Source organism: Perognathus longimembris, chromosome 8, assembly GCF_023159225.1.
Source record: "Perognathus longimembris pacificus isolate PPM17 chromosome 8, ASM2315922v1, whole genome shotgun sequence".
Lineage (NCBI taxonomy): Eukaryota > Metazoa > Chordata > Mammalia > Rodentia > Heteromyidae > Perognathus > Perognathus longimembris.
In genome coordinates this window covers 52121782-52135417 of record NC_063168.1, presented here as the reverse complement: position 1 = coordinate 52135417, position 13636 = coordinate 52121782, and the positions used below count along the sequence as shown (strand labels likewise).

At 40.1% G+C, this 13636-nt stretch overlaps 2 protein-coding genes and 1 pseudogene across 7 annotated transcripts in view; all 3 read right to left on the bottom strand.

The window, feature by feature from the left end:
• Nucleotides 1-7340, bottom strand: part of Cdkl4 (cyclin dependent kinase like 4) — a 47978-nt gene extending 40638 nt beyond the window's left edge. Inside the window, exon 1 of one of the 3 annotated variants that reach the window (XM_048353072.1) lies at nucleotides 6291-7340. The gene's annotated coding sequence lies outside the window, so the exon portion shown is untranslated. Of the gene's footprint in view, nucleotides 1-2230; nucleotides 2353-5192; nucleotides 5356-6290 lie in introns of those variants that run through there. The other 2 variants (XM_048353073.1, XM_048353074.1) reach the window with 2 other exon arrangements.
• Nucleotides 7341-7853: 513 nt separating this feature from the next.
• The window catches only part of Map4k3 (mitogen-activated protein kinase kinase kinase kinase 3), a 135949-nt gene continuing 130166 nt past the window's right edge, over nucleotides 7854-13636 (bottom strand). For 3 of the 4 annotated variants that reach the window (XM_048353069.1, XM_048353071.1, XM_048353070.1), the window contains 2 exons: nucleotides 10317-10372; nucleotides 7854-9504 (listed from right to left, as the gene is read on the bottom strand). In XM_048353069.1, the coding sequence (XP_048209026.1) occupies nucleotides 9417-9504; nucleotides 10317-10372 (144 nt within the window). In that variant the 3' untranslated portion in view covers nucleotides 7854-9416. The remainder of the gene's footprint in view (nucleotides 9505-10316; nucleotides 10373-13636) is intronic. The other variant, XR_007211920.1, reaches the window with a different exon arrangement.
• On the bottom strand, nucleotides 11360-11842 carry LOC125356531 (annotated as a pseudogene).

Genomic DNA, 13636 nt, shown 5'->3' with positions numbered 1-13636 from the left:
CCTAGGTTCGATTCCCCAGCACCACATATACAGAAAACGGCCAGAAGCGGCGCTGTGGCTCAAGTGGCGGAGTGCTAGCCTTGAGCGGGAAGAAGCCAGGGACAGTGCTCAGGCCCGGAGTCCAAGGCCAAGGACTGGCCAAAAAAAAAAAAAAAAAAAATAGCCAGTTTTCCTGCCTAGGCCCAACTTGACCCATGAACTTGCCAGTGTAGCAAGGATCACAGGCATGTACCAGCATACTTTTTTTTTTTTTTTTTGGTGATGGAGTCCCATGGACTCTCTTCTGCCAGGGATGGCCTGGAACCAAAATCCTCCAATGTCAGCCTCCCATGAAGCTAGGAAGGCAGGTGTGAGCCACTGGTATCTGGCTCCCAAATAGGCTTTAAAAATATAGGACATGACAAGACTGAAAAAAAAGTAATTGACAGGATGAGCTTAATATGTATATGGAAATGCACAGAAGGATGAATAACCACAAAACTTGAGTTACCTTACTTGACTTTTACTAGACTTATGACAGATCAATGGAATTTGGTACTGGCATAAAGATGGATACAATCAATGGAACATACCAGTGAATCCAGAAATAAAGCCCTTTATAATCGTTTTAGTCTTTTTTGTGTTACTAAATACCTGAAACTAGGTAAATTTATAATAAAATGACTCAGTTCTGGAATCTTGAAAGTGGAATATTAAAGCACTAGCAGCTGGTGATAACTTTGATGGGAGGTAAATGCAAAAGGGGGCTGAACTCACCCTTTTGTATTGTCCCCAATCCCATGCATTGAAAGAAGAGCCTTCACTGTCTTCCTTACCTCTTAATGGTCTCACCTTCCAACAAGGCCACAGAGGTTAATTATATTTCAATGTGAGTTTTAGAGAGGACAAACATTTAAACCATAGTAATTGTCCACTGTGTTTTGATAAAGGCAAAAAAGGAATTCACTGAGGAAAAAGCAGTCCTTTGATCATTTAATGATGGGACAATTAGATATCTATATGAAAAATAACCAACTGTGTGAGCTAGATACCTCCTCCTACAATATACCAAAATTGGATCAAAATATATCACAGACTAAAAGGTTAAGAACTAAAGTTATACAATATTTAGAAAAAAAGTGGGCAAAAAATTTTTGTAATCTTCAGTTAAGTGACAATTTCTTAGATAACTATCAGATGCATAATCTATCAGAGAAAAAAAGAGGATAAAATGGAACTCATCAAATTTAAAATCTTTTTTTTTTTTTTTTGGCCAGTCTTAGGGTTTGGACTCAGGGCCTGAACACTGTCCCTGGCTTCCTTTTGCTCAAGGCTAGCACTCTGCCACTTGAGCCACAGCGCCACTTCTGGCCATTTTCTATATATGTGGTGCTGGGGAATTGAACCCAGGGCCTCATGTATACTAGGGAAGCATTCTTGCCACTAGGCCATATCCCTAGCCCAAATTTAAAATCTTTTGCTCTTTAAAAGATTGCTCCACTAAGAAATTTAAAAGATAAGCCACAAATTAAAATATTAGCAAAGTATATATCTGATAAAGGACTTATATCTAGAATATACTAAACAAGCTTACAACTCCACAGGAAGTCAAACAACTGATTTTAGAAATGGATAAAAATACACTTTAACTAAGATGATACACAAATATCTAATAAGCATATGTCAGAGTTGTATTAATCAAGAGATAAATATAGAATATATAAAAAAAGAATCCACTATGCACCCAACAGAAAGGTGAAAATCATGGAGACTACAAATTCAAGTGTTGGTAAGTTTGTGTGTAAAAATTAGACACCCTCCTATGCTGGTACTGGGGCTTGTATTCGGAGCCTGGACACTGTCTTTGAGCTGTTTTGCTCAAGGCTGTGGTTCTATCACTTCAGCCATAAGCTCTACTTCCATTTTAAAAAATTTTAGTAGTTAATTGGAGACAAGTCTCATGGACCTTCTCACTTAGGCTGGCTTTGAACTGCGATCCTCAGATCAGCCTCCCAAGTAGCTACTGGTGCCTGGCTAGTTGTAAGAGTTCAAATGTTTGTTCTACTGTTATTCATAGGTGCTTCAAACTGAAAACAATCCAAATTCCATTGGCTTCTGAATGGAAAAAGAAAAGGCAATTCAGGAAACGAAATATTATTGGACAATAAAAAGGAATAAATTACTGGTACATGCTATAATGCAGATGACTTTTTTGAAAAGAAGAAAAAGAGCCAGGCATGGTGGTACATACTTGTAATGTACCTCTTTCTCACTATGGAGGCTGATTTGGGAGGATTGCTAGTTTTTAGCCTGTCCTAAGTAGTAAGACTGTCCCAAAACACTGAAAAGGGAAAAAAAAAAAGTACCCCGACAAGCAACACCTCAAAACAAAACCATAAAAAAAGACACAACCAAAAAACTCCAGAGCATAATGCTAAGTGAAAGAACACACACACACACACACACACACACACACACACACACACTCTCTGCCCACCTGCACTATAGGATTTTATATACATGAAATTTCTAGAAAAATCATATATGCCTTGGAGGACAAAAAAATGTCCTTTGTGTTATTCTGCACAAAAATGCCAAAGCAGAATCCGATTATGAAGAAACAATGGACAGACAATTTACAAAATAACTTGGCCTATGTTGTAGAAATGTCAAGGTCATAAAAGACAAAAATCAAAGCACTGTCCTAGGCCAAAGGAGACTAAAACCCAAATGCAAAGGAAGATTTTGAACTGGATTGTGAAACGAAGAAAGAATAATTACCAACTTTATTAATGGAATACCTGAAAAAATTCAAACAGTATCAATTAGTCTATCAATTATTGTCTATCAATTAGTTGTTAAGTTCCTTGGTATTTTGTAGTGCGGATGTCAAAAGTCCTAGTTCCTAGGAAGTATATGCCAAAATATTTAATGATTAAAGGGGTCATGATGTCAGCAACTTATTCTCAAATGGTATTAAAAATTAATATGTATATGTATACATACACATACATGTATATACATATACACATATGCATACACATAGGCACATATACACATGCACAGATGCATGCACAGCGCATATGCATGCATGTATATATACTGTATATATGTATATTTATGTATATATGGAAATATACAGAAATGATAAATGGATAAAAGCAACATTGAGCTGAGATACATGGCAATTCTCACTACTCTTATAAGTCTGAAATTGTACTAAAAAACAACTATTTTAAACTGTCTTATTTAATTTCCTTCTTTATATCTACTTCCATTTTACACGTCAAGCATCTTTCTCAACATCAGCCTGATCAGATATCATACATCTTCAAAAATGTTTCATGACACAAAAGATCAGAGTTCAAACTTTAGTGTGGTATGTGCAGTCTTTCTGCCTGCCCCCAATTTACCTTTCATCTGTCAGATTCTTCTTCAAGCTTGTTCACATTTCCAAGGCTGTTTATATTACAGTCTGAAATGTCTGACCCTGAAATCCTTTTCATTTCTTATACTTCAATTTAAATGCCTTTTCTCTTTCTCCTTTCCTAATCCTCAAGATAGCTCTTTCTCTGCACACATATTAACAACTTCCCCTTGTACCATTTTTAAAACATTATCTATCACATTATCTACTATCAAGCATCAAGTAAGCTTCAAGACCTCTTACAGTTTTATTTTCTAGCTTTTACACTTGCCTGGGTGCTGTCCCTGAGCTTTTTCACTCAAGGTTAGCATTCTACTACTTTGAGCCACAGCTCCACTTCTGGTTTTGGGATGGTTAATAGAGTCTCACAGACTTTCTTGCCTGGACTGGCTTCAAACCAGGATCCTTAGATCCCAGCCTCCTGAGTAGCTAGGATTACAAGTGTGAGTCACTAGTGCTCAGCTACCTTTCCACTTTTTCAAGTCATAGTAAGTACACTTGGATTACTTATGCCGTATTTGAAGAAGATTAAATGGTGGTGATGACTGGCAGAGAACAGATGCAACTGGTTGAAAACATTTTTCATAGTTATCAAAGGCCTTCACATCTATATACAAGTATACAGATGACTTCAAAATTTCCAGTTGATTCTCAAGTCAATGAATGTTGTGAACAAAGGCAAAGGTAGATACAGATTTAGATCTTCTGGTGATTATGAAGAGATAGAAAGACATGCATACATGCAGGCAGACAGCTAAGGAGATATGTGAATGGATCGTTCAATTCTTTGTACGTTTTGTATTTAATTTCTTTAGTGTTAATAGTTTTCTAAATGATGTATATAAATAGCAAATACTTGCAGATGTGTGTGTGTGGAGAGAGCGAGAGCGAGAGAGAGAGAGAGCGAGCGAGAGAGAGAGCGAGAGAGCGAGAGAGCGAGAGCGAGAGAGCGAGAGCGAGAGCGAGCGAGAGCGAGAGCGAGCGAGAGCGAGAGCGAGCGAGAGCGAGATTGTATCCCTAAACCTGTGGAGTTAAGACTAAGATATATACAAAGAGAAGGCAAAATCAAGACAGGGCGATGGAGCGGGGAGTGGAGAAAGGGAATGCTTCCCCCCGCCCCCCCACCCCCCATCCCCGCCCCCAATCCAAGAGGTGTTAGGAAACTGGGCAGTGGCTTTAGGTGTGTCTGGGAAAAAAGAGCTTTTCCAAGACCAGAACAGCACTCAAGAGACTGTGCAGGCTGAGTTCTGTTGTTCTTCCTGTGTCCAACGAAACCAGATTTGGATTTAATAACACTTAGGAAAACGGGCGCCCGAATCATTGGGATCCAGAGTCAGCGCGCTTTGGACGAACACACGCTAGGGTAAGCAGGCCCGGATGGGGGCCGAGGCCGTCGGGGGGGCCCCCCACGACGCACCCGGAGGGCACTACGGGGGAGCACCTCACCGGTGCACGCGCCCTCTGCGAGTGTGGAATAACCCCCTGCACTTCGGGGGCCCCCGGTCCCCAGCCTTCCCTCGGTGACACGTCCCCTCCGTCCCGCACAGCCGGGGTCGGGGCACCTGGTGCGACCCGGCTACCCTCTCCCCCCTGCCCCCCCTCCCGCCGCCCGCCCCGACCCCAGTTCCCTCGGGGCCCCGCCCCGAGTGGCCGCCTGCGCCCCGCGGCTCGGGACGGCCGCTCCCCACCCCTCAGGGTGCTCCCTTCGTCCCCGCACCCGGGGGTCTCCTCCCCGACCCCGTTCTCTCCGCGGACCCCGCCCCCCCGCCGCCGAACCCGTACTTACGGCGCGGCCGGGACGGCGGTGACGCAGTGTGGAGCCTCGGGGACTCAGACCCGCGCGGGTTACGGGGAGGCGGCAACTCCCCTGCGGGCGGAACCGCGGCGGCGTTGCCCTGGCAACCGGGACGCTGAGGCCCGGGCGGCGCTGCGCCGCTTCCGGGCGGGGAGTCGGGCGCCGCTCGGGCGCGCGAGGAGCGACCTCTGACCCCTGGCGCCCCAGGCCGATTCGAGCCGCACCCGCCGCGCAGGCCTGGACCTGCGGTCACCAACCCTTGGGGAAACCTTGCGTTAGCCTCGGGGCTGATGCGGGCCAGGGCAGGCTGGCACCCAGTGGGCTGACAAGTCACGCAGACAAGCAACCACCGGGACAAGCTACGGACCCATTATAAAAAAAGTCTGTGGGTTGATGAGCACACCCGTACGCTCCTCGTGGGAGTCGGAACGTCCCTGCTGCCCCTGCAGGTCTCTCCCCATTTCCTTCACTTGCTACAAATGCGCTCAAGTCTCCCACCTGAGGCAAACCAACCACCCTCATCTCCTCCCTCTTCCAAGGCCAAACACGTTCAGCAAACGCAGGTCATCTCCCCAACTCCCGCCTGTCCTCATCATGCTGTGAGATTCCCATCAAAGCTCTGCTCTGATTCCAACCCCAATGGTACCCGATTTTTGCAGCGCTTGCAACGCTCCAAGCTTCACTAATTTTCTATTGAGGAGGTTCTTCACCATCAGCCCTTCTGTGTTCTCCGGCCTCAGGTCTGCCTCTGCTGCTCACAAGTACTTTGCCGCCACACTGCGTTTAATGTCACTAGTACTTGAACACATGCCTAGGCCTCAACTTTGTACCATTTTCCGCGTGCATGTGATGAATTCCTTTTTATCTATCAACAATCTCGCCCACCTCTTCCTACATAAAGGCTTTACCTTTTTTCCAAAGCACCATTAGGCACTTCTGTATTGTAAAAATTATTTTTTGAGGCAGGGTCTTGTTATGTAATCCAGACTTGATGCTGCAATCCTTGCTTCAGCCTCCTAAATAATGGGATATAGGATATGTGCCAGCAAGCATGGTTTGTATTTGTTAATGCTACTTATAACTATTTACCTTTATTTATCCAAGTGCACTTCTTGGAAACATTCTGGCTGGGAATTATGTCTTTTTCATCTTTTCTCCTGTGCCAGGAAGGTGCCTGAATACACTGTAAATAATCAGTATATGTTAAGCAATTGTCTCAAGTCTGTTGTAAATGAGTTTTGAGTAGGCAATTAGGTGTCATCAATAAAGTGAATTGTATGTAAGCTCTTCTGTTCATAATACAAAAAGGCTCTGAAGAAAAACTTGACAAATCTCGAAACTAAAGAATTTTTTTCTGCAGACCATGAAAATCACTATTTGCAAACCAACTGCTGAAGACAGATCAGAAGAAAAGAGTTCAGGACAGCAAGTATTCTGCATGTATTCTGTCATCCTTGCTTAGCTTCAAGTAACATTTTGAACTAAGTATTGAGGTTCAAATGTTAGCCACCTACTTACCAATACAGTCCTCCTTTGCAATTTCATACCTCTATCTTTAAAATGAAATTATCAACACCTAGAGAGTTAACCCATTATACCCCTGGTACTTGTGCTACTAATGTGAAAACTGACAACATCTATCTGTTATTTTGTCAGCTTTACTGAAATCAGATACACACACTTGCAAGCTAAGTGAAGCAGAGGCCAGAAAACTAATCTTTTCAATTAGCTAACAGGACAGGTAGCTTGAATCTGCATGAGGTGAACTAGAGTGGTTCCAACAGTTAAGTGAGCATATAGATACAAAATTAAAAAAAAAAGTTCTTGGGTGGATTGTATGTTCACTTTAACTTATCATTAGTGATGTTGGTTATCTCTTGAAGACCAGTGATCCTTGGATCACACCCAAAAATGATGATTTAAAAATCTCCACCAATGTTTCTAAACTGTGGTGCACATCAAAATTATTTTATAAAGGTTACTGGGTTTTCAAACCAAAGATTGTATTTCTAAGTGAAAATATTTCTACATATTTGAAATTTCTAATTTCCTAATGTTAGGGACCAGAATTGTGACAATTAACATTTTTTGAGATACAGTAATCCTTTATGTAATTTGTATGGCTTGGACCTGAAAATAAAACAGTGGTCCAGAAGAAAGATCAACAAACACCCTTGTCAAAAACTGTTAACAGAATCCCAGGTTTTTGAAAAATCTACTCACAAGGAGTCTTTTTCAGCAAATTGATGCTATACTAGTAATGATATGCTTTAAAACACAGTCATTAGTTGTAAATGCTAAAATTATTCTTAGTGTCTTGGAAAGAATACACACAACAGTTGCTATGGTTACTAGCACCTATGCAATTTTAGACATGGGAATTTACTTGACTTCAGTAAGTGGCATGTCATGGCATATGCTGTAGCAGAAATGGCACCACTTGACTGCCCAATCCGGTTCTTCTAAAGACACTTAAGTCTTTGGTTCCTTACTTCCAGAGCTGCATTGCCTGTTATACACTCTTATTTCCTGTCTCTAATTCAGGCAGTGGCCAATTATTATCTGTAAAGAGTCAGCTAGTAAACATTTTAGGCTTTGCAGGCTGTCAAGTTACTCTGAAACCACTGTAACACTGTAGTACAAACAATCACAGACAATAGGTAAACAAGACTTTATTTACTGAAACAAGCCAATTCTGGCTCCCACCAGAACACTCTGAATGTTTGAGTTTCCTGATCAGAAGTTGAAGATTCTACAAAAGTTTCCATTTTCTCAGATGTGGAAATATTTCTGCTTCAATCATGATGTGAGGGACCATAATTCCAAACTTAAGGATTTAAGTTCAAAACAAAGGTTCTCCCTTAATATAATTTAATTATGTACAGATTAAGCCAGATGAAAATCTACTGTACAACAGCATGTTAAAAAACATGTTTATTTTACAATATATACAGTCAAGAACATATTTTAAACCATTATCAATTAAAATAAATGAAGACCAGAAACCACAATTTAGCTTGTTCTTAGTGTATATACCTGCATCGAAATATAAAGAACATATATCAAAAGAGCCAAAAGTGTGCTAAAACTTTGTATACACATTATCTCATTGGAAAAAAAAAGCACTCAAAATGGCTTTAATTCAAACTAAGTTACTGTGATGTATAGTGACCATTATATTGTTTATATGAGGTAGTAACTAAATTATTTTGGCCATGTGTTAATACTCTACATTAAAAGAAAAATGAAAATGATCATAAAATAAGGTCAACAAAAGTAGGAATTCCACTAGAAATTTGAACCACTTCTCTCTGGAATGTTACAGTTCTTCAATGTGATTATATGAAATGTCTAGTGTGGACTCTTTAATAACGCTAATTTATTTTTGTGTATACTATAATTCAGACACAACAATTGCAGTGTTACATCATGGTACCGCTATTCTGTGATTTAAAATTCTTTCAAGGCTATATTTGAAGCACAGACAAGCAATCTTAAGGATTCTGCTTAAATATAAAAGATCAGTTACTACAACCGGTGGTTAATTGGTTTGTTTCACATAGTAAACAATCCAAGTACATTTAAAAAAGATGTGAAGCCAAATGCATATTGACAATGTCATAGCTTAGTTTTGTGACTTAATACATCACATATCAATACTCTGTGCAAATATAAACACCAGTGTACTTGCATTAAAATTAAAAACAAGATTATAAAATGATTACAGCCTCCATTACAATTTTAAAAGTTACAAGATTTATATTCATATTACTAAATTACATATAATAAAAATACCATAGTGTTAAGTGTACTGCTTCATTGCCAGCATCCCAAATAACCACACCCAAGAATATACTAAAGAATTCTTAAAGTATTAACCCCAATTGCATTTTCATCAACATTTACATCTGTACAGATAAGACACTTACTTGTACATCTCATAAAAGTACATTATCTACATAAGTTTTTAGTGTATGTCTTCAGCAATATGAAGTTTCACAGAAAAATACTGCCTATATGTACAAAGATTACATAACAATGAATTAAGCACTTGTGTGGTTCAATATGCTAAATATATCCATACCACTTAAAACAAATATTTTCCCCATCTTGTCTCATGCCACAATAAATTACAAGGAATTGAAGCCATGTTACTGCAGCTTTTGTACAGCTTCAAGCGTCCACTAATGTTGCAGCGGCAGAGTTTGTTCTTTCTCAGTAACTGTTTTCATGACCTGCCAGGATGTACAGATTGCTATTTGCTGTTGGGTTATCAGTTGGCCTACTCTCCAAAACCACGACTCTAAAAGTAATAAACAACAAAAGCCAAAGGTTATTCTTGAAAAATGTTAATGCTTCTGTAAATATTGGTCACTGAAGAGGTCATTGGCTATCATTATGATTAAAGGGCCAGTTCTAACTCTGGGAAGTAATTTTGCTGCCTACCTCCTTGCTACTTCCAATCCAGTATTCTTGTAGAGTTAGGGATGAGAGGTAGGGGATGGTAGAAACCTATGTATATTGGGGGAACTAAATTTTTTTCATAAATACTAAAGCAATTGGCAGTTTAGGAATCAGAATAAAACTACAAAACCTTATTTGGCACTAAAACCAAAAAGTTCTGTTTGTTAGCGTATGTTATTTCCTCTTCTGCTGTCTTTACAGATAGTATGTTTAATACAAAATACTTCAGAGATAGTAAAATACTTTATAGATATTATGTGTTGTTTTTTTTTTTTTTTGGCCAGTTGGGCCTTGGACTCAGGGCCTGAGCACTGTCCCTGGCTTCCTTTTGCTCAAGGCGAGCACTCTGCCACTTGAGCCACAGCGCCACTTCTGGCCGTTTTCTGTATATGTGGTGCTGGGGAATCGAACCCAGGGCCTCATGTATACGAGGCAAGCTCTCTTGCCACTAGGCCATATCCCTAGCCCCTATAGATATTATGTGTAATACAAAATAGTACTGACATACCTATGGATTCCTTACTTGAAAGGTCAAGTTCACCCCCTAATGGTGAATATATTATTACAGAAATTTCAGTTTTCTTGGATAAGAGAACCATTTCATGCAGGAAAACACATTTACTCCCACATATTTAACACACTCATTGTTACCTGTCAGATCCAAGGAGCCTGAAAATTCTTGTGCTGTCTGAAATTTCCTGTGTTACCTGTTCAAATAAAATATAAAATGATTTTCTGAAATTAAAGATAAAAAGTATTTAAAGATGATAAAAACCATATAACATAAAAATCTTATATGGACAGTTTGTTGTAACTGAATAGAAAAGAAACATAATTCTAGCCAGGTGTTGGTGGCTCATGCCTGTAATCCTAGCTAATCAGGAGGCTAAGATCTGAGGATCATGGTTTGAAGCCAGTAGTGGAACTGTGGCTCAGGTGGCAGAGTGCTAGCCCTCAGCACAAGAGCTCAAGGGACTGAGTTCAAGCCCCAGTGCTGGCACAAGAAAAAGAAACAATTCCTAGGATGTAAAAATATGCTTGCATGATTTTTTTTTTTTTGCCAGTCCTGGGCCTTGGACTCAGGGCCTGAGCACTGTCTCTGGCTTCTTTTTGCTCAAGGCTAGCACTCCACCTCTTGAGCCACAGCGCTACTTCTGGCCGTTTTCTATATATGTGGTGCTGGGCAATCGAACCCAGGGCTTCATGTATATGAGGCAAGCACTCTTGCCACTAGGCCATATCCCCAGCCTGCTTGCATGATTTTTTTTTAAATACAAAGATTTATTTTATTTCTACTAGGGAAGGAGAGGATAAATAGAACTCTTCTAATTTGCTCACCATTGTGAACACACATACCACATGCATACACCAAAGATAACCTCCCCCCAAAGAAGAATCTAAAACCAAAACACCTGCAAAATTGCACCACTACTTCATATTTTCTTTTTTTTTTTTTTTTTTTGCCAGTCCTGGGGCTTGGACTCAGGGCCTGAGCACTGTCCCTGGCTTCTTTTTGCTCAAGGCTAGTACTCTGCCACTTGAGTCACAGCGCCACTTCTGGCCATTTTCTATATATGTGGTGCTGGGGAACTGAACCCAGGGCCTCATGTATACGGGGCAAGCACTCTTGCCACTAGGCCATATCCCCAGCCCCACTACTTCATATTTTGATCAAAAGTATAGATCCTGAAAGTGCAAAAAGTAAAATCAAATGACCAGAAAAGGACTGCTGAATAGCAGCATTGTTAATGTACAAAAATTTTATATTACTGTACTAGTAATGTGATGTTCTCCATGTCTGTGAAACTTTGGAATCACATAGCTGATTTGTTAAATCTAGTCCACGCCAGCTTCCAAAAACCAGAGAAATTTTTAGTTAGATTTATTCTTTGATGCTTTATCAAAATTTTCTACAAGATCTGAAATATCATCATCCTCTTCAATGGTATCTTCTGGTTTTGGTGCTTTGCTATCCAACACTTGCTGTGGGAACTGTTTTGCTAACTTTCTAAGACTTGTTAAACTGTCAGTGCTGATCTGGCTTAATATTCCAGGAAGCATTTTTGTGACTGGTTTGGTTCTGCAGGACCAGCAAAGGTGTTAGCAGAGAGGGAAGTTTGGACTTTGGGGGTGTTGAATAGAATAACTATCCCGTCATCTTTAACCATGTTCATCTCTTCAACACCAGCTATATTATTCACTGCTTGTTTTTTTTCTTTCTTAAAAAAATTTTTTTTTTAAGAGAACCCTCAGGCTTTCTATCATCAGCTGTAGCTGTTCTTCTTTCTGAGAGCTGTACCCTTGCCCCCTACCTGGACCTGAGCCTGAAGTTTGACTGACTTTTCTTGATTCATGATAATTGGTAAATCTCAAACAGGCAGGTTCCTCCAACACCAGCCCACAGCAAGAACAAGATGGCTACCTCACCTGAGAAAGAGAAAGACAGTGGCCCTACATGATTTTTTATTGTCTATTTGTAAATGTGTCAATTTGGTTGTGCAGGAAAAATGTGGTGAATATGGAATACCATTAAATCATTAAATATAGGTGAAGGAAAACTACTTTGTTCAGAAAAAATTTAACTGAAAAGCAGGGTCCACTTTATGAATCAAAAAACCTTCATCATTTATGTTATGATGATGGCAAAGCTAATGGCAGCAGTAAGATCTGGTTCTTTTTCTCAAAAGCTGCTCTGTGGTGTAGCACGAGATTTATAAAAACCAGACGTGATGGGTTAGGTCTCAGTTCTTCCACTTACTAGTTGTTACGTCTGGAAAGGTATGCAGTCCACTGGAAACCGCAAAATTGGGACAGAAAAAGTCTATAGTGTTTTTATAATGTGTTAGTGGATATAATGCTTATCTAAGCGCTCCATGTTTAATAATCAACTCTCTCATTTCCCCATTCTTCTTCAATAATTTTTTTTTTTGCCAGTCCTGAGGCTTGAATTCAGGCTCTAAGCTTCTTTTGCTCAAGCCTAGCACTCTACCACTTGAGCCACAGCACCACTTCTAGCCTTTTCGGCTTATGTGGTGCTGAGGAATCGAACCCAGGGCTTCATGCATGCTAGACAAGCACTCTACCATTAAGCTACATTCCCAGCCCCAATAATACTTTTTTTTGATGGAACATATCCTCCAAAAAAGTCAGTGTAACCAGTTAACCAGTTGTGGAAAAAAAAATCAGAGTACAAAATAAATAGACATCTAGTATTCACAGCTTACAGAACCCAAACTATTTGTATTTTATTCTTTGTGTGTGTGTGCCAGTACTAGGGATTGAACCCAGGGCCTGGGTGCTGTCCCTTAGATGTTTTGGTCAAGGCTCTGCTACTTGAGCTACAGCTCTACTTCTGGCTTTTTAGTGGTTAATTGAAGATAAGAGTCTTATGGACTTTCCTGACTAGGTTGGCTTTGAACCACAATTCTCAGATCTCAGCCTCCTGAGTAGCTAGTATTATAGGTGTGAGGCACTGGCAACATTCAAAATTCTAATGGCAATAAATGCTTCCCACAAACTGAAGGCTGAAAAAGAATTATTTTAAAGCTGAATTTATTCTATGACAATCCCTACAATGTGTTACTCTAGAAACACCATTGAGAGTGGGGTTAATACCCATGCCAGAGAAGGAAGAACAAGCCACTTTAGTCACAGTGGTCATCAGGACTAATTTCCATGACACTTAGGGTTTTTATACTAGAAGAACAGGACATTTCTGGAGGAAGTGTTTGAAAGGGCTAGCTGTATGGTTTGAAAACCCCTTTCAGGTGTTTTCTTTAGATAAACTTCTTTCCTTATTTAATCCACTTTATCCTGCCTCCGATGCCTTTCTTTCTGTGACTAGTGTTTATATATATATGGCACTAGACTTTTATCTCCTGCTCCCTTCTTCCCCATAAGTGGTTCTGAAACTGCTTCTTGAGATGATAAACCTGTTTATGGGAATTCCTGCTAATAAATAGTAACAGAGA